The sequence below is a fragment of the Antennarius striatus genome, chromosome 6 (assembly GCF_040054535.1).
Source record: "Antennarius striatus isolate MH-2024 chromosome 6, ASM4005453v1, whole genome shotgun sequence".
In the NCBI taxonomy this organism is placed as follows: Eukaryota; Metazoa; Chordata; class Actinopteri; order Lophiiformes; family Antennariidae; genus Antennarius; species Antennarius striatus.
Genome location: NC_090781.1, coordinates 22,666,870 through 22,690,535, shown reverse-complemented (window position 1 = coordinate 22,690,535; position 23,666 = coordinate 22,666,870). Strand labels below are relative to the sequence as shown.

The 23,666-nt window shown below is 39.0% G+C and overlaps 3 protein-coding genes across 4 annotated transcripts; 1 reads left to right on the top strand and 2 right to left on the bottom strand.

Moving 5' to 3' along the window:
* Window positions 1-89: 89 nt before the first annotated feature.
* nlrc3l (NLR family, CARD domain containing 3-like) lies at window positions 90-6,126 on the bottom strand. Its single transcript, XM_068316537.1, has 12 exons — window positions 5,903-6,126; window positions 5,528-5,707; window positions 4,999-5,091; window positions 4,233-4,404; window positions 3,854-3,998; window positions 3,561-3,653; window positions 2,758-3,110; window positions 2,310-2,516; window positions 1,991-2,166; window positions 1,534-1,807; window positions 791-1,009; window positions 90-486 (listed from the first exon to the last, which is right to left on the bottom strand). The coding sequence occupies exons 1-12, from the start codon at window positions 5,926-5,928 to the stop codon at window positions 97-99; spliced, it is 2,328 nt and encodes a 775-aa protein (XP_068172638.1). The 5' UTR covers window positions 5,929-6,126; the 3' UTR covers window positions 90-96.
* Window positions 6,127-6,388: 262 nt separating this feature from the next.
* On the bottom strand, window positions 6,389-20,619 carry numa1 (nuclear mitotic apparatus protein 1). The gene is given in 25 exon segments (XM_068317588.1): window positions 6,389-6,810; window positions 7,594-7,896; window positions 8,009-8,110; window positions 8,201-8,482; window positions 8,674-8,810; window positions 9,201-9,399; window positions 9,620-9,725; window positions 10,156-10,287; window positions 10,557-10,747; window positions 10,909-11,118; window positions 11,256-11,734; window positions 11,951-12,182; window positions 12,492-16,394; window positions 16,762-16,875; window positions 17,393-17,533; window positions 17,735-17,852; window positions 18,014-18,125; window positions 18,713-18,852; window positions 19,042-19,201; window positions 19,344-19,437; window positions 19,517-19,591; window positions 19,668-19,756; window positions 20,204-20,277; window positions 20,401-20,486; window positions 20,581-20,619. Coding segments are annotated over 25 exon segments (7,542 nt in total). The 3' UTR covers window positions 6,389-6,786.
* On the top strand, window positions 9,327-23,537 carry lrrc51 (leucine rich repeat containing 51). Of its 2 annotated transcripts, XM_068317589.1 has the most exons (6): window positions 9,327-9,439; window positions 18,821-18,970; window positions 22,039-22,098; window positions 22,178-22,383; window positions 22,488-22,636; window positions 23,188-23,537. In XM_068317589.1, the coding sequence occupies exons 3-6, from the start codon at window positions 22,047-22,049 to the stop codon at window positions 23,318-23,320; spliced, it is 540 nt and encodes a 179-aa protein (XP_068173690.1). In that variant the 5' UTR covers window positions 9,327-9,439; window positions 18,821-18,970; window positions 22,039-22,046; the 3' UTR covers window positions 23,321-23,537. The 2 variants fall into 2 exon arrangements, with proteins under 2 accessions (XP_068173690.1, XP_068173692.1); XM_068317591.1 differs by lacking the exons at window positions 9,327-9,439; window positions 18,821-18,970 and adding an exon at window positions 21,586-21,688.
* Window positions 23,538-23,666: the final 129 nt, after the last annotated feature.

The following is a 23,666-nucleotide window of genomic DNA, read 5'->3' as shown; positions in this document are numbered from 1 at the left end:
CACACAGAAATACCCCAAAAACATTCATTAATAAGTACAAACTGACAAATACTGCAATCCAGGAACAAAGCTTAATGAAAACATGAAGTCCACAATTCATGCGTCTTCCTGGGTCATTTCTCGAAGGCATTCCACTAAGTTTTCCACTCCGTCACTATTTTTTCCTTGAGCAGTTTCTATCGCCTTCTCCAGCACCCTCTGTGCCTCAGCCAGTCCACTTATCTTTGGTATGTTGTGTGGATAGAAGAATCCACAAAGCAGCTTGTTGTGGCACTGCGGCGAAAGTAAGCCACACAGAAAGCGAAGGAACATGTCATAGTGACCAAGTGGGGGCCACAGAGTTCGCTCCACGGCACACTGGACCAGGGACTGTGTTGATTTGATCTGATCTTTTGGTTTGAATAACTTGGCCAACATGCTGGAGCCCAGAACGTTCTGAGAATCACAGCGAAACACTATGAAGACATACAGAGCGGCCATGAACTCCTGAAGAAGAGAAGACAGAGTGGTTTTACAGCACTCCTCTGGGGAATGAGTCTCTATTTAGCCAAGCATCAACATAGCTCTTATTAAAGATCCATATCTATATATTAAATCTGTCTACTGATGCTACTGATGCCCTGAATACATCAAATTAAAACTGAAGGATTGGAATTATTCTCATTTTAAAGTGTTATACTCTTATGCATTAGGATTTTTAATGAAAATTGTTAAAATGTTAGCAAATATAAATATAATGTAAAGCAAATTGATTCTTATCCATTAATAAATTTGCTGCTGGGCCTTTCACCTGAAAGCTGAAGTGTATGAAACGGAATGTCCTCCTCCCGTCTGTGTCTGCAGTGAGGAGCTCTTCAGTGCAGATGCCTGAAAACACAGCCACCTCTGTTAACTTCAGACCGAACTCATTCATGTCTGCTTCATAGAACACACGGGTCTTCCTCTCCAGCATTTTAAAGGCCATCTTCCCCATGTTGAGCAGCAGCTGCTTGTCCTCACTGAACCATTTCTGAGGGAAAAGAAGAGGCACAACTCAGTTGCTGAAGATCAGCTCCTTCTGATAACTGGGATTATTTTTGAACTTCCAAAACTCATTACTGTAAGTTCAATTTTTGGTTTTTAATGATTTTCTGTCATTCAGATATTCACAGGCAGGCTGCTGTTTGGGACTACAGGCTATAGTCCCAACAGTAGTATAGTCTATAGCAGTACCAGAATGCCTAATAATGGGATGTGAAGGTGGATTTGAAAAAAATATCACAAACAAAATACTGTGTCATCAAAGATCAATCAAGGGGTTGAATCCAAGTTAACTCTGACAAACTGATTTCCATATGATCATGACACTAATATCTCTAAATTAAAATGTAATTTCTAAACTACTAAACGTCTGCTTGTAAAATCCAAATAAAAACCAGAAAAGGATTCTTGTATTAAAAAAATCCAAATATTGACAATACTGATGGTCTTATACTATTTTACTCTTTTTTGATATCTGAAAAAAACAAAGTGAATGAAGTCGATGAATGTTACCAGGTCATCTGCCCCCTTTCCATCGTAGATCTGCAGCCTGCGATTGGTCTGATAAATCAAAACATTGATGTAGAATGGTGTCAGCCTGGGGGGGTGCAATCCGTAGCTCCGGCAACGATAATATCGCTCAAAGACAGTGGCGACTACCCAGCAGACAAAGGGCTGGCGAGCGAGGGCGATGAGCATCGGAAGACGTTTATAATGTGTCACAATCTTTCTTGCTAGCTCCTCATCATGGAAGCGTTTGGTGAAGTAGTCGTCCTTCATCTCATCGCTGGAGAACGAGGGAAAACAAAGACAAATGGGACTGAAACAAATCAGTTGCTCTACAGTTTCTGCATTATTATCGGATAAGATCTGAATACTTTCGGGTCGGAATGTGAACCCAGTCAACAACAAATGTTAAACACAATGATACGCGTAATTAAACCTGACACACACATTCATTTCCACACACCTGAAGCCCTGTATTTCTGTGACAACGTCTATGTACTGGCACGGGATTTGTGAGACCGCCGCATGTCTCCCCAAGATCCAGACCCGGGCACCACTAAGCACGGTGCCCCGGATGACATTTACAATCAGGACGTCGGTGTGTGCTCTGGTGTGATTGTCTTTTATCACTGGAGTATTCTGGAGAACGAAAAGAAAAGATTAACAATTACAAGGTTATCAGTTTCTTGTCATCAGTTTAGTATCAATCCTCATGATTTGTTCTCATCAACAATTCAGCATAGCTTTGATGGTAAATGTGAGAAGGTATGCAGATAGAATACCTCCCAGTCTAGAGGAGCTTTGTAACAATCAAACGAGTCCATTATGATCAGAAATTTACAGTCTTCTTCCTCCAAGTATTTTATTCCTTTGCACTCGGGATAAAAAAATCCAATCACTTCCATGATGGACATCTTCTGTGTTGCAGAGCCACTGCTTCGCAAAAACCAGAGATCTCGGAATGACAGTGTGATGACGAACTGCAGATCCTGAGAAGAGAAAAATTGTGTCAGAACATCCCTCTAAAAAAATAAAAGTAATTGCGAAAACAAATTTATGAAATGTGATTTGAATGTTTCATCAATTGTGAGGCACACATTTCAGATACATTTTATTTGACAAAACTATTGATATAAAAGTTAAAAGTTTTACCTTCAAATTATTTTCTACTTGATCTACAACATAATGTCAAGTAAAATAGAATACTGAAACCTTTGTTTGCTGACTCACCTTATTGGACCGTTTTTCTGCCCAGTCGAGACAGAACTTCCGCACAGAGACAGTCTTTCCAATTCCTGGGATCCCAGTGGTCAACGCCGTCCTCACCAGTCCGCCATCACTGTTCCGTAGCCGGAAGAGATCGTTCACACCAACAAAGGTGTCGCCACTGAAGCCACGGAGAGGTGAAGGAGGGTGGGGGCTACGCTCATGCAACGCTACAACTCCTCCATGATCATAAACTGAAATCTGGGGCTCCACGTAGACGTCATCCAGACGTCTCAGCTTTCCAGGTTGAACAACCCCTTCACGGATGATTTTGTATTTTCTGATAAAATATTCCTTCAGTTGAGAACGGATCAGTGCTGGTGGTGGAGAAAATTAGAAATTTAAAGTAGTCAGTTTTGCTTGGAAACTAAGTAAAAACAATTCTACCAAAACCCAGGAACTGTTCACACTGCAAACGCTAACATCATATCATGGTGGGGTTGCTACCAAGGCTTCAAGGTTGAACATTTTCTTCATCTTTGTAAGTGGCAGCATTTATTCTTTTGATATATAGACTAATGTGGGCTGATTACAACCAGTTGACAACATACAAAAGACTGTTTTCCTTTGTGTCTATCAAATTCATGATCATTTTCTTTGTGTAAAGCTTTGTTCCATTTAAGGCTGTGCATGGCAATACTATAGACTCTCAAAAAAAAAGGTGACAAAGGAAATCATTTGTATAGCAAATGTACATCATAACTTCACCACAAAACTAAGAGTTAACCAATAAATCCCAGCAGTTGTTAATACCAGTGTCCACTCACCTCTCCTGCATTGATTCTGTAGTTCAGTTGCTTCTGTTTTCTTCTTGATATTTTCCAGGGCTCTTATTGTAAACACCAGAGAATCGTCCTGGCCTGCAGAACAGAATTTTAAATGACCTAAAGCAGCATGTAATCATTCACAATATGTGCATACAAGTCTGTATCCTCCTGCATTTTAGCACTACTACTGCAAATTAATATTTCACTTTTTCACTTCACATCCACCATACCAAAAGTCAAAATTTGGTTGGTAATCTTCATCTATGTTGTCATCATTCACTATGTTTTCTTACCAAAGTTCTCCAGGATCCTATCCACAATATCCAGACTGTCTCCTTCCATTGCCTGTTGAAGGGTTAGTCCTTTATGTTGGCGAAGCAACAGTAGAAAATTGCATCGCTCTTCAATGGTTAGGCGATCCACAATATTCTGGATAGTCTGCAGACAAAAAGACTTAAGTTATTATCTTATTATGCTAAAACAGTATTTGTAGAATAATTTGAAAAATGGAGAAAACCACTAAAAGCACATTTATATAAGTAATGAAATTATTAACTTTTGGAGAAATTATGATTCATGAAAATTCATTAAATATTATGTAAATACATTTATAACTCATTTAAAAACATCAAAACAACTTTGTAAACATGAGTTTAGACATCATGGACCAACCTTGAACACGTGGGGCAGGTCCTGTTCTGCGTGTAATCTACCAGTATGGCAGTTATCGTATAACTGGTTTGTCTCGTCTGGGGGGGCACCACATGGTTCTGGTGAAGAAGCCACTACAACATCCTGCATAATTTCCTCATCATTTTCCGATAAGTCATCAAGGTCAGGTGACCTAAACAAAAGATTCCCCATGACTATGAATCGCAATGAAAACATCATCCAAACTCAAATTTAAGCAAAAGAATGAAATGTATGCTGTAGATGAAACTCTTTGCAACATCCACCTTAACCCGAGAGGACCCACAGTGACATCAGTGTCACACGCACTTTGAATGTCTGTCTCTTCGTTATAAAGCTTTATGTCTGATTTTAACTCATTAAGTCCCTAAGCAACGTATACTCAACATCCTGGTATCATGACCATGTGACAGTCAAGAGTCTGTGACAGAAAGTGATCTCTCCAAAATGGTAATAAAATAATATAAAATAATAATAAAACTAAGTTTTATTGTTCTGAAAAAACTTCAGAAATGTGTTCTATATGGTCCACTTGGTCTGTGGTATAACCCACATAATTTTCCTGTAAGGATAAATGGGTGTGGGTTGTCTAGGGTTAAGCGCTTCTTAAAAATAGTAAATACTGTTGTTTTGGAATTTACCATAAACAAAAATGTAAATACAACCTGAATTCTCTCCCATCTCTCTCACAAGTTTTAAGACTTTTAAAGACATGGTGCATGTGTGTGTGTGTATCCTTGCTTTCCACCTGGTGTCAATGAGAACAGCTCCCGGTGGCTTGGTCTGCTGCGACGTCGTGGTGTACAGCGTATCGGGAGAGTCTGATCGACAAATCTGAAGCCTTGCAAAAAAAAATTAGACATTTAGTCGATCTAGAATTAGCATGTTGTACACAACTGAAAGCAAACCAAAATCTAGAAAATAACACAGTGGACTATTCCAGCTATTACTAAAGATAATTAAGGTTGGACATGTATTTTTAACATTTTGGCTGAATCACAAAAACATCAGCAATAGAAACTACAGCTAAAATGAATAAGTATACCAGATTGGTGTATATACAGTATGGAGATAATAAGATAGCTTTGCATTTTTATTAGTGGCATGTGCTGCTCTGTGCACATATACCTAACAGTTACACAATTCAACTACGCATATTGGAAATTGTCAGTTCTTTAATGTAGGACACAAAGTTTTCAGCTTTGGTGTTTTGGGTCATATATGAGAAAGGCAAAGATAACATTGCATCTGTGTTAAAAACAATGACATCACAGTACCCTGCATTCTCTTGGGCAGCCGCCTGTGGCTGAGCCACAGGAGACAGAGAAACACATGCCGGGATCACCTCCACGTCCACCTCCACGTCCACCTCCACGTCCACGTCATCATCACTGTCAGTCTTCATTGATCCATAGCTGGAAGGTGGCCTCTCCCACTTGTTCTCTTCATTCCTCTGCCTAAAGATGGTTTTCAATTAGTTCAGTGTATCCGGTATTCAATTATATCCAATTATAATAGAGTAGGTTACATGTGAAAATATGTATATTTTGTCTTTTGTGGTATTAGTGAATATATGCCGAATTAGCATCGTATACGCGCACATATACGTGTAAACACACTACCGAATTACAGAGAGCTAATCGAACACTCACGTTCCTGCCACAGTCTCCGCCTCCATGTCGGAGCAGTGAAAGGCCAAACAGGAGAATAAGTTCAAAATAAATCTTCCTCCATAACTTCGTATCACAAACAAACGTCATTTGATCACAACAGCGTAACTTTTCCAAGTTATGACCAAGTCTAACATTTCTGCTACAGCTAGCATAACCAGCTCGACACGCGGCGTTGGACACTGGACTACTAAATCGAAAGTTTAAAATACGGTAGTCAGGTTAGCTTCAACTTCCGGTTTGCAACAGCAACTTCCTGATTTTTCAAAATAAAAGCGTTTTCCGCATTTTTGAAGATGCTGAGGACCGGATCTATCAAAAGATTATTTCAATCCAAAAAGTGAGCAAATGGAGCCAAAACGAAAATTATGTGCTAGAGATTAACTGTCGTAATTTATTTGGTGAGTTAATTTTCTCTGGAAGCACATGACCGTGTTCTTCAGCAAAAATACATTTTTGATTCAGAGACCAAGCTGTGGCACAGCACACAGCATACTGGGAGGTGCTGCTAAATTCCATCCTCACTGGCAGTGATGCTTTCGGAAGTATTTATGTGGCGAGATGTCAATAAAATTTGAAAGTTTTGAAAATGAAGATCACTCTGAGATTATTTGGAACATTCATGAGTTATATTCACAATGAAAGAGCTCTGGTAATCACTTGGTGGTACATTAAGGAGGGTTTTACTCATTCATTTGAAGATTTTTATTGACACATGGAAATATAATACAATGAAAATGAAGAAATACAAGTAGATCAAGACAAAGCTGTAAAAGGTCCTGAAGGACAACAATAAAATTAGATCCCACTTTAGAAAAATTAAAAGATGAAGCGCTGTAGTCAATCTACAATTTGGGAATCAGTTCTCATATCTTCACTCTCCTCATCATCTGTGGAAAAAAATAAATAAATCAAAGCTTGCAGACACATTTCTCTAAATTCATAATGACATTAAGTAAAATGTCAAAATGTTGTTTGACAGATATGAAATGACAAATGAATCCGCTGAGTGTAATGACTGAATGTGAGAACCAACAACCAACAAGAGAGAAGAAACTAAACACTTCTGACTGAATTAAAATAAAATTATTGTTAAAGGCTGATCACTGAAGATTTTAAACAGGTGCTCAGGTAATTTTTTATTATTTCCTGTTAACTCATGCCACGTTTTAAAGCTCTCAAGCACCATCATGCACCACATTAGCTCAATCAGTGAAGACACCAACAAAAAATAAATCCCCAGCAGTTTGTACTAATAATTTTCTGCGTTATAGCATTGCAGTGAATGGTACTGTACTATAAAAATGACACAAATGTATTGTTGATATTTTGACTCTAGAAATGTAACAAACATGTTTGTTCTTTAAAAGAAGACAAACTCAATGCACATTTTTAAATAAAAATATTTTTTAAAAACAGCACAAACTGCTTTTACCAACTTCAGTGACTGAATGACCAAGTAATCAATCCACCACATTTAACACCACAGTAAATAAATAAAACCAAGATTATTGACATATCTCACATGGTTTGTCATGGCAGAATCCAAATATTGCATCCTCTCTGGCAACAATTAAAACTAAAAAAAAGAAGTTTTAATTGAATCAGCATCTACGCTCCCTTATAAATGATTATTTAGGTGCACCCTGTGAAAGGCTGAATGGGTTTGGTACCTTGCGAGCACTAGCGGTGAGTCCAGGAGACTTTGCAGACCTGCTGGTGACTCGTGGAGAGTTCTTCTGTCCTTTGGTAGCCAGGGGAGACTTGGAGCTGCCGATTCTGCCCACTCGTCCAGCTGCAGATTTAGGATTTCTTGAAGGAATGTTTTCTTGGGAATCCTGCACAGACAACTTCTTTGCGTTTTTGGCCGGAGACTTGCGGGTGGAGCTGCGTAGTTTGTTCAGCCCTTTCTTTAAATAGCTGTTGCTTTTAGGTGTGTTGTCAATAGTAAACATCATCGACTGCCTTCGGCTAGCCTGAAGGGGTAATAAAAATGAAATTGTTATTCATGCTTAATAGTACATAATAGGCATGAATGCATGGGCATGTCCACATTTTTCTTTAAAAATGTAAAATTATTAGACTCACTGGACTGAGGGTGGGGCGGAGCTGAGAGCTCGAAGGTCCAGTGATCACATTCTTGTTTTTAGGAGTGAGTGGACGAGGGAAGCAGCTGGCCTTGACTTTTTTCTGTGAGTTTCATAAGGTTAGATTAATAATTTTACGTGATTCTGTGAATCAACACATGGCATGTCCCTATTCATATTAATTCAAACCAACCTCAGGTGAAAATTGATGGAGAGACACCGTAGACGACGACCTCTTTGCACCTTTTGGGCTCTTCAACTGAGCAGCGCTGACAGTTTTTGACGGAAGCTGGCCCGGCATCAAGGACAAACGATGAGAACGAGTGCCTGTCTGTCCCATCATGAGAGAGTGTCGATGGGAGGTGAGAGAGTCTTGCAGCTGGCCGGGCATCATGGATGCCCGACGGATGGTGTCAGATGGGTCACCAGTACGGAGTTCTTCATCTGTGAAAAAGAATGCATTGCCACGGCAATGCTAGAAGAACAGACAAAAGGATATTCATTAAATTATTGGTAAAGAAAGAAGGTCAAAAAAACGTGACATTTTTTAAGTTAAAAAAGCTTTAAAAGCTGCACTTGTAACAATTCTGTGTGTGCTTGATATTTTCATATGCATCCTTGTTTGACTAGAAATTGAGTGTGTGCAGATGAATGCTGTCTACTAACATCAGATTCCACAGGGTAGCTGCTCTTCAGATGAGGAAGGCAGGCCTTGTTCCTGGCCTGGAGCTCAGCAATCCGCATCCAGTCCTCAGGGGTGTTCTCTGGCTCGTTTTCTGCTCCCACACAGAATGTGCTTGTGGCTGAAGACAAACAGATGTGGGCAAGTTAAAAGCACCTCACTTGTTAGCAATTTTATCTACAATATTGTGATAAATTTCTATTTTACCTATTAGTAGGACTGTAACATAAACCTCAATCATTCATTTTGCATTCTGCCATTTGAGTCTCTGCTCTTTAGCTGCAACATATTTTTTTGTGTCTACATGATCAATTATAATAAAGTGTTTCAGTATTGAGATGATATCTTCTGGTGTTTATAGCTAAGATGACTCATTAACGCTCAACTAACATAATAATTTGCACTTATAAATGCTAAAAGGACATTTAATTTATTTACCAGTGTTTGTCTCAGTTCGGTCAACTTCTTCATTCACTAAAACCTCCTGTGAGTAAGTCCAGGAACTACTTACGCTGTGAATGGACTGTACTCCGTCTGTACCCTGGAAGACCGATCAGCTGGTCACTGGCAGCGCCAGATCTTCCTGCAGGGGTGTTGAACAGCTCCATAGACACCGGCCGTTTAGAGTCTGCAGTGGAGAGGTTTGGCTGGGAGCGAGCTGGGGCCAGACTGTAGAACGTGTCATCATCCTCACTGGCACCTGGGGTTTTCTACGCATCAGAGTTTACCAAAAATTACAAAAATTATGAAGTGAGTGTGGGAAAGGTTCATAAAGACAGTTTCAAGCATTATGGTTTAGTTATAATGCACAGACCATTTTATCATGTTAGTTAAAATCACCCAGTTAAACATAAGTACCAATAATACAATACACAACCCATAGTGAACATGCAACACAAGTCATTAAGTGTATAAGTGACTTTCCTCCACCTTTGTCATAGTGATGTTAATAACCTGTGTGGTTCTACGTCGTTTGATAGATGAAGTTGGATTTTTTAGTGTAGAAGAAAGTTCCATTTTTCGCTCTTTACCGGCCCTGGTGATGGAAAAAAGAAAAATATCAATAACAGGGTTACAATATAATGGAGAAAACATGGAAAGAATAGCGAGAACCCCTCAGTTCTTAAAAATATCTTGAACACCTGATAAGACACTGGATTTCAGAAACCGCCTAATAGCTAGTGAACAAGTAGTAAAAAAAGTAAACTAGTAGTAAAGCTAGTATACTAGTAAAAAAAACCCAAAATGAAATCTTATCAAAAGTATTTTCAATTTCTCAGGAAAAAATTGCTAAAAATCAACCCAAATTGTATGAGCCCCTATCCCTATGTAATGTAGAGCTACAAGCCACACTGTTCATTATCAGTTTACTGTACAAAGAAGACATCCAACACTCAGGTTCAAAGATTTTAAAAAAAAAATCCCAAAAATGGCTTTTCTTTGAAATAACAAAATAAATACCAAACTGTGTCCTCTACCTGTTATTTATAGGTGTGAAGTAAAGAGTTTCCAGTGACTCAGCTTTCAGGCGTTTTGCAGCCAGGCGCTCTGAACTGCGAACAAGCGGAGTGCTTGACTCATCGGGAGCAGAAAGTTTTCTGTCAAAGTGCAACAAGAGTTGTGTTAGATTACAATTATAGATTTTCAATACTTTTTTTGCTCCACGGATTTATTTCAGTCTTGTTCGCTCTTTAAGCAAGACAATAGGAAACTTTGAGGAATGCTATAGTGACAATAAAAAGTCCTTGAAAGAGAAAACAATGCAAATTTCATTTAGATTGCTGAAAATAAAGAAATACAAAAACCAATTAGGTGAAAAGAAGGACATTACAATTTCCTGATGTTCATCAGAGATAATGAATATTACCTTGTGGTGTTCAAAGAATCTTCCAAAGAGCTTTGGTCCAGGCTGTCAGAGCTAATCTCCCTCCTCACTTGTGCTCTCGTGTGAACACCAGAACGTGCGTCAGGAACTTCCAAATAGCACGACTCTGTTCCGCTTTGGTCATTACCATGAATCTTATTTTGTGCACGCAGGTTATGGTCAGCAAAAGCCAGCTAAAGGTAAACAGATGAAGGTTAGGATGTAAATGCAGCAAAACAATTGCATACTGTAATATTCACCTTAAAAGTTTCCTTCGTTTTTAGACTGCTGGAGGATCATCAAGAATCAAGATGATCACGTGTTTTCATGCTCACGCTTCAGAAACAATACCAACCTGTGCCTCCAAACTGGCCACCATGCTCATAAGCCTCTTCTCACTGGTCTGGGCCTTGTCCAGATCAAGTTGAAGCAGCTTGTTCTCCATGGTAACAGCCTTAACTTCGCGCTCTTTGACCTCCAGGGAATGCGTGAGTTCAAACACCTTTTCTTCACTTTCTTGAAGAAGCTGCTTCTTGCTGTTGTAATGATTGACTGCCTTGTCCATCTGAGGGATGGTGATGAAACAAGAAATTATATATCTGAAGACATGTAACCATTGTGACTGGAATTCAATTTGACATTACAAAAAGGTGAAGCTTAACTGTGTTATGTGTTGCAATCATCATTTGTAGTCCCACTAACCTGAGCCTTGTAGTGTTCTGCAGCCTCCGATTTAGCCGAGAGCTGTTCCTGCAGGTCTCTCTTTAAAATCTCCATCTCCTCAGCTTTATGTCTCTCTTCCAAGAGTTTCTCTTTCTTCATTACTTCCAACTCCTGCTGTAGCAATGATTTCCGTTTATGGGAGGCCATGTTCTCCCTCTCTATAATCAGATTGGCTTGAGCAAGTCTATCCTTCTCTAAGACCATGGATTCAAGTTGTTTCTCCAGAGATTTCTTATCCATTTCCACCTGGACTATCTTCACCATCATTTCTTGTTTTTCCTGAACAACAGCCTCCATTTCCTTAGAAGTTGCAACCTGCAACTCCTCTGCAGATTGTCTATCTCCATTTAATGAGACAAGTCGCTGCTGTAGGAGGTCTAGCTCCTTTGCAGACTCTTCTTGAGTATGAAGTAACGCCTGCTCTTTAGCCACAAGATTCTGAGAAATAGTTTCCACCTCTAATTTCAGGACCTGGATTTCATGTTGAAGAGAATCGATGCGTTTGGATTTTTCATTTGATGTCTCAGCCAGAAACTTTTCACTGGCTGCAGCTTCTTCATTTGCTTTTTGAACCAAGTTTGCTTGGGCAGCAACCTCCTCTCTGAGAGTGTTCAGGCTATTGTCTTTGTCAGCCAGGAGTGTGTTGACAGCAGAAAACTCTGTCTGGAGGGTACGAAGCTTCTCCTCGGTCTTTAGAAGGAGACCCTCTTTCTCACTCTGAGATGCTTTCAGCTTTGGAATCTCCTCTTCAAGCGAATAAATCTGCTTCTGCAAATTCTCCAATTGTTTATCTTGTTGGTTTATGAGTTCTTCCGTCTGCTGAGTATATTCTAATTTCTGTTGAGCAAACAGATTTTCCTTTGATTGCATATCATCTTCTGCCTTCCTTAGCGATACACCAAGTGCCTCCATCTGTGTCTTTAAACCTCGGATTTCTTGATTGAGCAAATCTGACTGAGCTGAGCTTTCAGTCTTCAGGAGCGTCATCGCTTCTTCTTTTGCTTGGATCTCGTCCTTCATTTTCTGCACCTGATCCTCACAAGCTGACAACTGTCGTTGAAGGAGTTCCTTCTGTTCAGCGTTCTCCTGCTCCTGTTTGTTCAACATCACCAGCTGACTCTCAACCCTTTCCTCAGATTTTGAGAGGGACTCAGTCATATGAGCCAGTTGATCATTCAGGTTTTTTATTTCTTGCTGTAGAAGGTCAGATTGCACAGAGTTCTCTTTCTTTAACGTGACCAGCTGATCATCTTTAGCCTGGATCTGCTCACTAAGTTCCCTCAACTCCATTTCAGAGGTTGTCGCCAAATTTTTAAATTGGTCTTTCTCTTGAGAAATCTCAATTTCCTTCTGAATCAGGAGGATTTCTTTATCCTGAACCTGCTCCGTTGAAGTCTTCAGTGACTCTTCCAAATGTTGTACTTTCTCTCTTAGAGTTTGGATTTCATTGTGAAGAGCTTCAGACTCCTTGCAGCTCTCATCCTTTAACATATTTACCTGGCCCTCTTTCATTTTGAGGTCCTCTCTCAGTCTGTTAACATCCTCTTCAAGAACTGAATTGTGCTTTCTAAGATCCTCAATTTGCAAAGTGCTCTCCTGCTCCTGCTTGGCCATCAAATGTTCTTTGGCTTCAATCTTTTCATTAGCAATGTCAAGAGAATCGGACATGGTTTTAATCTGTTGTTTCAGAGTTTCAATCTCCTGCTGTAGAATTTCACAGCGAGTAGATGTTTCAGTCTTTAGCAGAGTGAACTGTTCCTCCTTTGTATGGATCTCTTCATTTAGCCTCTTCACCTCATTCTGAGATGCTGCCATCTGCGTCTGAAGCACCTCCTTATCCTGAGTGGTTTGTAGATGCTGCTCAGCAAACAGATTTTCCTTGGATTCTAACTCTTCTTCAGCATGTTTCAGTCGGGAACTGAGAGACTCAACCTTTTTCTGTAAATCTTGTGTTTCTTGATTGAGCAAATCTGACTGAGCTGAGCTTTCAGTCTTCAGGAGCGTCATCGCTTCTTCTTTTGCTTGGATCTCGTCCTTCATTTTCTGCACCTGATCCTCAGAAGCTGACAACTGTCGTTGAAGGAGTTCCTTCTGTTCAGCGTTCTCCTGCTCCTGTTTGTTCAACATCACCAGCTGACTCTCAACCCTTTCCTCAGATTTTGAGAGGGACTCAGTCATATGAGCCAATTGATCATTCAGGTTTTTTATTTCTTGCTGTAGAAGGTCAGATTGCACGGAGTTCTCTTTCTTTAATGTGACCAGCTGATCATCTTTAGCCCGGATCTGCTCACTGAGTTCCCTCAACTCCATTTCAGAGGTTGTCGCCAAATTTTTAAATTGGTCTTTCTCTTGAGAAATCTCAATTTCCTTCTGAATCAGGAGGATTTCTTTATCCTGAACCTGCTCCGTTGAAGTCTTCAGTGACTCTTCCAAATGTTGTACTTTCTCTCTTAGAGTTTGGATTTCATTGTGAAGAGCTTCAGACTCCTTGCAGCTCTCATCCTTTAACATATTTACCTGGCCCTCTTTCATTTTGAGGTCCTCTCTCAGTCTGTTAACATCCTCTTCAAGAACTGAATTGTTCTTTCTAAGATCCTCAATTTGCAAAGTGCTCTCCTGCTCCTGCTTGGCCATCAAATGTTCTTTGGTTTGAACCTTCTCCTTTGCAATGTCAAGACAATCGGACATGGTTTTAATCTGTTGTTTCAGAGTTTCAATCTCTTGCTGTAGCATTTCACAGCGAGTAGATGTTTCAGTCTTTAGCAGGGTGAACTGTTCCTCCTTTGTATGGATCTCTTCATTTAGCCTCTTCACCTCATTCTGAGATGCTGCCATCTGCGTCTGAAGCACCTCCTTATCCTGAGTGGTTTGTAGATGCTGCTCAGCAAACAGATTTTCCTTGGATTCCAACTCTTCTTCAGCATGTTTCAGTCGGGAACTGAGAGACTCAACCTTTTTCTGTAAATCTTGTGTTTCTTGATTGAGCAAATCTGACTGAGCTGAGTTTTCAGTCTTCAGGAGCATCATCGCTTCTTCTTTTGCTTGGATCTCGTCCTTCATTTTCTGCACCTGATCCTCAGAAGCTGACAACTGTCGTTGAAGGAGTTCCTTCTGTTCAGCGTTCTCCTGCTCCTGTTTGTTCAACATCACCAGCTGACTCTCAACCCTTTCCTCAGATTTTGAGAGGGACTCAGTCATATGAGCCAGTTGATCATTCAGGTTTTTTATTTCTTGCTGTAGAAGGTCAGATTGCACAGAGTTCTCTTTCTTTAATGTGACCAGCTGATCATCTTTAGCCTGGATCTGCTCACTAAGTTCCCTCAACTCCATTTCAGAGGTTGTCGCCAAATTTTTAAATTGGTCTTTCTCTTGAGATATCTCAATTTCCTTCTGAATCAGGAGGATTTCTTTATCCTGAACCTGCTCCGTTGAAGTCTTCAGTGACTCTTCCAAATGTTGTACTTTCTCTCTTAGAGTTTGGATTTCATTGTGAAGAGCTTCAGACTCCTTGCAGCTCTCATCCTTTAACATATTTATCTGGCCCTCTTTCATTTTGAGGTCCTCTCTCAGTCTGTTAACATCCTCTTCAAGAACTGAATTGTTCTTTCGAAGATCCTCAATTTGCAAAGTGCTCTCCTGCTCCTGCTTGGCCATCAAATGTTCTTTGGTTTGAACCTTCTCCTTTGCAATGTCAAGACAATCGGACATGGTTTTAATCTGTTGTTTCAGAGTTTCAATCTCCTGCTGTAGAATTTCACAGCGAGTAGATGTTTCAGTCTTTAGCAGAGTGAACTGTTCCTCCTTTGTATGGATCTCTTCATTTAGCCTCTTCACCTCATTCTGAGATGCTGCCATCTGCGTCTGAAGCACCTCCATATCCTGAGTGGTTTGTAGATGCTGCTCAGCAAACAGATTTTCTTTGGCCAGCAAATTCTCCTCAGAATTCTTCAATGAAGAAGTAAGACACTCAACCCGTTGCTTTAAATCATGGATTTCTTGGTTTAGCATTTTTGACTGCTCTGAACTTTGGTATTTCAGCGAGTTCATTTGTTCCTCTTTAGTCAGGATGTCCTCCTTCATGATCGTTATCCTCTGCTCAGATGAAGACAGTTGTCGCTGTAGGATGTCTATCTGGCGAGCACTTTCTTCCGTGTTTTTTGCAAGCTCACACTCCTGAGCATGAACTTGTTCCTCAGCCTTTAGGAGAGTGTCATTCAGAATTTCTATTTCACCTTTCATATCTTTTATTTGTTGCTCCAGTGATTCAGATTGTTGAGAACTTTCATTCTTTAGAATAATAAGCTTCTCATTTTTCTCCTGTATCTCTTTGTTTAATGTCTGCACCTCCTCTTCACAAGCCACCATCTGCTGTTGGAACTCCACTTTTTGTTGGACATTTTCTTGTTGTGCTTTAGCCAGTAGGTCTTGCCTGAACTGAATTTCTTGTTCAGCCTGCTTGAGAGAAGAGCTAAGTCCTTCCACTTGGACAGTTAGGGTCTGCATATTAACATTAAACATTTCTTGATCGTTAGATTTCTCCTGAAGTAACTTGGCAAGCTTTTCCTCTGTGGCTTGAATCTCATTCTTATGACTTTTGGTTTCATCTGAAAGAATTTCAACTTCTCCTCTGAGGCTGTTGATTTGTTGGTCTTTGTCAGCTAAGAGGGAATGGACGGCAGACAGCTTTTTCTCAAGCTCTTTGAGGTTTTCCTCAGCCAGGTGCAGAAGGTTTTCCTTCTCTTTCTTAATATCTTTTAGTTTCTCTACTTCTTTTTCACATGCAGCAATATGCTGTTGTAACCTGAACATCTGTTCAAGTTTCTGCTGCTCAACCTGTTCAAGTTGAAGCTTCAGATCTTGGATCTCTTGCTGAAAGACTGCTCTTTGCTCAGTGATCTCCATTTGTAACTTGTCTAGAGTTTCTTCCTTTGCTTGAATCAGTTTTGTAGTTTGTAGCTCCTGTTGCCTCATGAGCTCTTTCTGTTGAGTGATTTCTTCCTGATACACTGCCAGCTGCTGTGTTTTGGCCTGAATCTCCACCTCAGCCTTTTTTAAAGAGCAATATGCGCTCTCCAGCTCATTCTTCAAATGACTGATTTCTGTCTCATACATTTCTTTCTGGAAGTTAAAGAGCAAACAGTGAGTAATTACATATTACAAATAGATCATTAAAAAAAAAATTTGACAATTCCAAAATTTTCTAGTATTCACCTCCATAATAGACAGAAATCAAACTCTTTCAAAATAAAACTCATCTTGACTGATCTTGAAAGCTAGTTTTTGGAATTTGAAGTTTCATTTTTGTATCAACATTAGATTGTTAGGTGTTCAAGTAAAAATAGCACAAATTGACATTTTCTTCAGGTTGTAGTTCATAAATCTGTTTTGTTTTGTTCTTTTACACAGTACAATCTTATCAATAGTCAAGTAATACAAATCACATAACCTCCATGGCAGAGTTAAATACTAAATTATATACAATTACCTCCATTATAGGCCCCATATTCTCCCCTACTTCTTCCACAGAGGCTCTGCTTATTTCATCTTCCAAACAGGAAATCTTTCCTTGCAGGATCTGAATTTGTTCAGTCAGTAACTCCTGGAAAATAAAGGGAATATTACATTAATTGTCATTAGCGTCATACCAAAACGTAAGTAGTAAGCATAGAAAAAGGGGAAAAGGATGGATTTCAATTAACACAATACTCATAAATATGCTATTTTAACAAATGTACATTCAGAACGGTAAAACCATTTACTGCTACTATGACAACATTATTTTGTATTTTTCATGGCTTTGTGAATTAGAGTCAAACCCTAGCCCTGACAGACTAATCATACAATTAAGGATTCTGGAGAATCCTCGTAATTAAATGTTAATTTCCTGAATTAATAAGTAAAAATCTATAACTCATTATGACTGCGAAACATTTTTGTTATGCTTTGATAATAGTGACGTGATATTTAAACAACATCTAAACTATAGCAAAACACAGTTACATAAGATTATGTGGAAAAAGTACATTCATGTGTTCTGGAAACAACATACATCATTCAAAGATTTTTTAAAACAGTTCAACAGCAGTTGTGGATCATAGAGAGGACAGACTACCGACCTTTTGAGCGGTCGCTTGGTTGAGTTCAGATTCCAGGTGGTTTGTTTTTCTTCCCCACTCTTCCTCAGCAAATTTTTGGCTCTCTGTCAGCCTGCCAACCTCTTCCTCAAAGATGACCAGCTGAGAACACATGCTTCTCATCTGCAAAAATATTACAATTGATGAATGACTCCAATATGACAGAATTGCTCTGTGTGCTGAGTGAACTACAGCACCACCAGCACACTTTGCATTCTGCAGTTGTAAAGGATGTTCTTTCATTGTGAAATTTACAAACACTTAATTCCTGACGGTATTTAACACAAGGAATTGCAAGTAAATTTGCGTAAGATTCATAATCACCTGAGAAGAGAGTGCACCATTTTCATCTGACAGCTCATCCACTTTGCGCTCCATAAGTGAGGAGGTACTCTTGAAGTCTTTATTTTCCTTTAAAATCTCATTGAAGCGCATTTGTAACCTACAACAGAAATATCAAATTACTTTCCCCTACAATGTACAAAATATGATTGAAGCCAGGACACTAAAAAGCTCATTCTTTTAAAACAGACTTGTCAGTAAAAAATAAATGTAAAATAACACAATTCACTAGTTGTTTTAATTCTATTGGACAGTACTTACGTGTTGTTCCTGGTTTCTAGCTCATTGATTTGTTCCCTGATAACCTGCTCCCGATCATTTTGTTCTTCTTTCAGCTTATCAAGGCGGTACTGCAGCTGGTTAATTTGGGTCTCTAAAGAAAACACCAGCATATCACAAAGATAAATTTGAGGTGACGAGAAACAAAAATATAGACAACAGTATATAATGTAATCAGCCTTGAAAGAGGCTTTGTGATCATCCGTGGTTCTTTGCTTGTCTGTCCATCTATGAGGTATCTTGTAAAGATGTCAACCTCTTGGTTAGATTTTGTGTAGGATTGGATCTGAGGTCAAGGGCTGTTAATTACATTTTGAGTCAGAACTGAGTAATTCAGATTCTGGATCACTCTTTCCATATTCCTCAACATGGGTCCTGTTAAACATTATGCCAATATAATGAAGACAATCCATCAATGAAAGTATATGATGCTCAGTCATGGACAACTCAATGTTCAACCATTATACTGTTTGATCCAGACATATCCCAGAACACAATTTAGAGCTGGTAGATTAAAAGATGGTATTTGGAGTGGGGCAATAATACTCAGTATTCACTGAACACTCAGTCTTCATTTATATTCTTCCAATAAGAGCCAAAAAAAACCTGATTAAGGTTTGTCTGTTTCCTCACAATCTGACTAAAATTAATTGTTCAAATACAAATATTAAAGCACAGTACCTTTCTGTGTAATGAGTGCAACTTTGGTGGACAGCTCCCTCTCCAACCCATCTCTGTAGTCTCTCTCTTTGATCATCTGTCGCTGCATCTTCCTCATCTGAAATTTAGGTGTGTTCATGATGTCCTGCAGAGGTGACTTGCTGTGGGAATAAAAGCAGATCAGGAAAAGTTAAAGAATCAAAGACGACGACATCCCACAAATTTGTAAAACATCCAAACACAAAGACTATTTTTTGTGATGTGACAACACAAGTCAAAGTAAGTGAACATTCAGCAATCTGATTTAAACTGCTTTCTTATACAAAACACATTTAAATCAACACTGATACCTGACTGAGGAAGAAGCCACAGTTTGGATGTCCACAAACGCAATTCTGTGACTGCGGTGGAACACTGGGGAGTCTCCGTCTGACAGCGAGGAGATTGGTGATAAATTGGAGGATGAAGTGGCTGCTGACCGACACAATATATCACGATCAACAGGCATATCTGTCGTTTAAAGAGAAATTATTTTTAATACATAATGCATCTTTTATTCAAATGACAAAAATGGTGACATGTAGAAACATTTTATTTCTTTCAAAATGGCATATCCCAAGAAAATGAGAGATTAAAATAAGATGGGACTTACACTTTTTTGCTAAATAGGCATCTAGTCCATTATTCAGATAAACACACCCATTGCTCTCCATCACAAAGCTGCCAGTCAGGTTTGCTATCTCCCGCTAAGAACATGGATACAGACATGCATATTAAAACAGATCAAAAACATGTGATTGAGTGGTGACACATCATTACACTTACCTCCATATCACATTCCATCATGTTCAGAGTGCAGCGGTCGTTCATTATGTCGTGGTAGAAAAGCAACAAAAGCACCTGGCGATACACCAAAGAATGTGTCAGTCTGGCTCCACAAGTATATTTATCCTGGTTTGTTTTCTTTTCTTTCTACCTTTGCAATTTGAACTGTTAGGTTGGTGCCATCTATTATGTTGTCCCAGCACAGGGAAGTACCTTTGGCTGCATTAAATCTGCAGTCCCCTGATAAAGAAAATAGAGAGACACAGGTTTATTTTTACAGGACAACCTCCCTGCCAGTACGAGAGAAAGGGTGTGTTCTTCATGCTTTGATATTACGGGCACATTTAAAGACGCAACATGCAAAAGCCACACCCACAGTAATGTGGGGGTGTGGTCAAAAGCCCAAGAGATTTAAAATGTTCTATCTGAAAATCACAGAAATGAGTGCCCAATCAAATTCAACACAGTCAGGTCAACCATGATGCATGTCCAGAATACATGATTTCCAATGTAAAGAACAATAATATTTGAACACTGATATTCCTGCGGCAAGTTCTAAGTCAAAATTATCAGACCCAGCATTTTCAAGATGAAACCAGAGATCGTAACACCTTTTAGAAAACACAGTCTGAACTGAAACGACACTGTAAACAGCAATATTTGTAGATGTAATGTTACAGAACTCACTTTCAATAAAGTCTGCAATGAGTTTGTAGCGATCATGAATGGAATTATTCGAACAGGAGTTTGGCTCCTTTTTCCTAAGACAGCACAAATGTGGGAAAAAAAGATAAAATAGAAGGATTATTAAACATTTAAAATGCAGTCATCATTCAATGAGCTTTCTCTGTTGACACAAAGAATTCCACATCGCTCCTACTTACAGCATAGAAACAATTTTCAGTAGGACTGTCCCATCTTGTAAGTCATCAATAGTTACTTCTTTGTCAGACAGCTTTATACTGTTAACCTGTAAAAAGAGAGTTGCATCTTATCAAGAATTAGCGTTTCTAATAAGGCTAATATAACTGCACTCTATTAAAGTAATGCAACAAAAGACAAACCCAGCCAAGAAGAGCCTTAACACCCAAATTAATCGTCATCTTGGCTGCCCTTTTATTACAAAAGGACTTTCACCTGTAAATAAAAAGGCAAAGGTGAGCAGTTGTTAGCAGTAAGCCTTATCAAGCTAAGGCAGAAGTAAATATTAGCAGTGTCTAGTCATTTATATCTGAAATAAGTGACACAAGATAGGCTCTGTTAAATTCGTAATAATCTATACTGTATTCGCTAAGCGCTAACTCCAAATTTACGAGTGATATTCAATACGAAGTCTTACTTTAAAAGTCCAAAATGTCGGCTAACGTCACGTTTTCCGTGTCGTATTTATTAGTACTCTGATGAGAAAAGTCACTCTATCATCTGAATGTACCAAATTAACGAGGCTAAGAAACAAACAGACCCACGCGAAATCATGCAAAATTCAAATAGGGTGCTAAAGATTGAACCAGCCAATCCGTTTGGATAAAACGATGCGTCTACAAATAGGCCACTTTGATTGGTTTAAAGGACGGAAGTGAGCGACAACGTCTCCCTTTGGACAGCCAATCTGTGTGGATTTAAACGACGTGTCTACAAATAGGCGACGTTGATTGGTTTAGAAGACGGAAGTGAAGGAAAAAGTCTGCTGTTATGTACATCGGGGCTGTCGGATTCGATGTAGGCGGAGAGATGCCGCCTCAAACGTTTTCGATTAAATTATAATCAGTCGTTCGAGGTTTAATTTTTTAACGTCGCGTTGAACTTCTATTTTAATTTGTCTGTAGCATAAACCATAAGGATAACAACAGAAGTCCTGTATGGCAAACAATAAAACTTCCGACAAACATTTAATGTTTTATTTATTACATTAATTTATTGTTTGACAGTGCGTCTCATAACCAATAATTCAAGTATTTCAATATTCATTAAATATAGATTTTATTCAAGAAACCTGTCGGTATGCGTTAAGTCATAATTCATAGAAATGTAGTCTTCAGTTCGAAACCCTTGACGTTGTTCGTTTCCCTGGAAACGGGTTGTTGACAACTTCTTCAAACATGTTCTTCTACATGGAATTGCGGCTTCCTGGACATCAGATAAGAAGCGTAGTGCGACTGTCTTAAGCTGTCGGTAAGAGTTAATCCTCATAAGTCATCAGTTTACTGATATTGATCAGTAAACTGATCAGTATCTTCCTTTCGTGGTCCATTCCACATGGCTTTAAAAATTTTAAATGAAAAAGCATACTGCATACGATTTTATATCATGTTTATATGCAAGGCTTCTTCAAATACACAAAATACATATAACCAAGTAGTGTGTGTGTGTGTGTGTGTGTGTGTGTGTGTGTGTGTGTGTGTGTGTGTGTGTGTGTGTGTGTGTGTGTGTGTGTGTGTGTGTGTGTGTGTGTGTGTGTGTGTGTGTGTGTGTTTTTCAATGTGTGATTCTTTAAAAAGTGAATATGATTGAATGTGTTTCAGGTGTAAAGATGTCCGGAGCTCCAGTGGACTTATCTTTTAAACAAATCAGCAACTTAGTAGGTCTGTTTACCTTATTATATCCTGTTTCTTTTTCAATAAACAACATTACAAATTTATATTCACAGTATTTCAATTCTAGATGCGTGGACTGAGACACCAAGCAGCAGCCTGCGACCTATCAAAAGAAATTCTGAGCTGAAGTACTCAAGCCGTGCCCTGCGTCTCAATAACAACAATATCACTGATCTCTATGGCCTCCAGAAGACTATTACACACTTCCTGGCTGAGCCATCACAGCTCGCCTGGCTGGACCTGTCCTTCAACAAAATCTCACATATAGATCAAGTAAAATTTTCCTTTTCCTGTCTAGTAGTATGTATGCCAGTTGCCATTAGTATGCCAGCTTCCTTGCAATATAAACCTGTAATATGTGCATCCATGTATTCCAGGTTTTCTGTGAGCTAAGTGAACTGCGTGTGTTGTATCTTCACGGCAACAGCATTTTTGTTCAGTCAGAGGTCAACCGGCTGGGAGCGCTACCTCATCTACACACCATCACCCTACATGGAAATCTCATAGAAAATAACAAGGCATACAGGTGACAAAACTTACCCTCACATAATTAACTTCACACTCCTCCTATCAGCGAAATGTTTGTGAACACGATGATTTTGTTCTCAGCTGGTGTTTTGTATTTCTTTTTGATAAAACACAAAGGAATACAGTACAGTGATGGTGGTGGTTTATTAGAATTTTTAAAAAAAATCAGTATAGATTGAGGTTTTAAATTGTTGCAAGAGTGCAATAGCAACAGTTTTATGCATCTATGAGACACAAATGGTTAACATGTAGGTTCATAACGTTGCAACAGGTGGTTAAATACAGACCCAGCTCCTATTTCATGTTCTAGCCCACTTAACAACACTGGCAGCTGGTTAGAAGTCAAGTCCACCATACTGATTTGTCATTTTCCATTCCAAGTAATTTGATTTATGAATGTATTTGGCACCACTGAAGAAGAAAGAAGTTCAACTTTAATAGTTTTCAAACCTAGACTTCAACATTCAACAGGATATTATGTATATTCATATAGAAAATGCATGATAACTATTTAGTTTGCAAGTATTAATAGTTTTTTCATGCATTTAGGGATCGTGTGATTTCTGCTCTGCCTCGATTAAAGTCGATGGACTTCAGTGCTGTGACACGCCAGGAGCGAGTTTTGGCAAACATTTGGCATCACTGCAACAATCGCAGCAGTAACAAGGAGGCTCTCCAGTGACCATCGGTTTATCTCCTTCTCTGTTCCACAAGCACTGTAGGAAAACCTTTAAATATTCCATAAAACGTTAAATTTGTGTGTCCATTTGCAGTGAAGCCAGTTTTAAATGCCTGATTTCAGTTGATTTTTATCTGATAAAATGAACATCTATTTATTGGATAGTCATAAATGCTTAAAATATCCAAAACTGTCACGTGATCATAGAAGTAACTGTTGCTGTCATCTTGAACATTATATTCAAATTATGGATTATCTTGTTGAAACAAAGCTGCCCATCATCAGACTGTCTCTGTTATATCAAATGCTTCTCAGATGTGTGCACTTAAATCTTGGGATTTATTTAATA

Coding starts and splice junctions, on each gene's coding strand:
- lrrc51 (XM_068317589.1), top strand. CDS start 22,047: ATGTCCGGAGCTCCAGTGGACTTATCTTTTAAACAAATCAGCAACTTA. Junction 22,099..22,177: donor ACAAATCAGCAACTTAGTAG/GTCTGTTTACCT, acceptor TTTCAATTCTAG/ATGCGTGGACTGAGACACCA. Junction 22,384..22,487: donor AAATCTCACATATAGATCAA/GTAAAATTTTCC, acceptor CATGTATTCCAG/GTTTTCTGTGAGCTAAGTGA.
- nlrc3l (XM_068316537.1), bottom strand. CDS start 5,928: ATGGAGGCGGAGACTGTGGCAGGAAC. Junction 4,405..4,998: donor GCTGTTCTCATTGACACCAG/GTGGAAAGCAAG, acceptor TCTTTTGTTTAG/GTCACCTGACCTTGATGACT. Junction 2,167..2,309: donor AAGCTCCTCTAGACTGGGAG/GTATTCTATCTG, acceptor TTCGTTCTCCAG/AATACTCCAGTGATAAAAGA.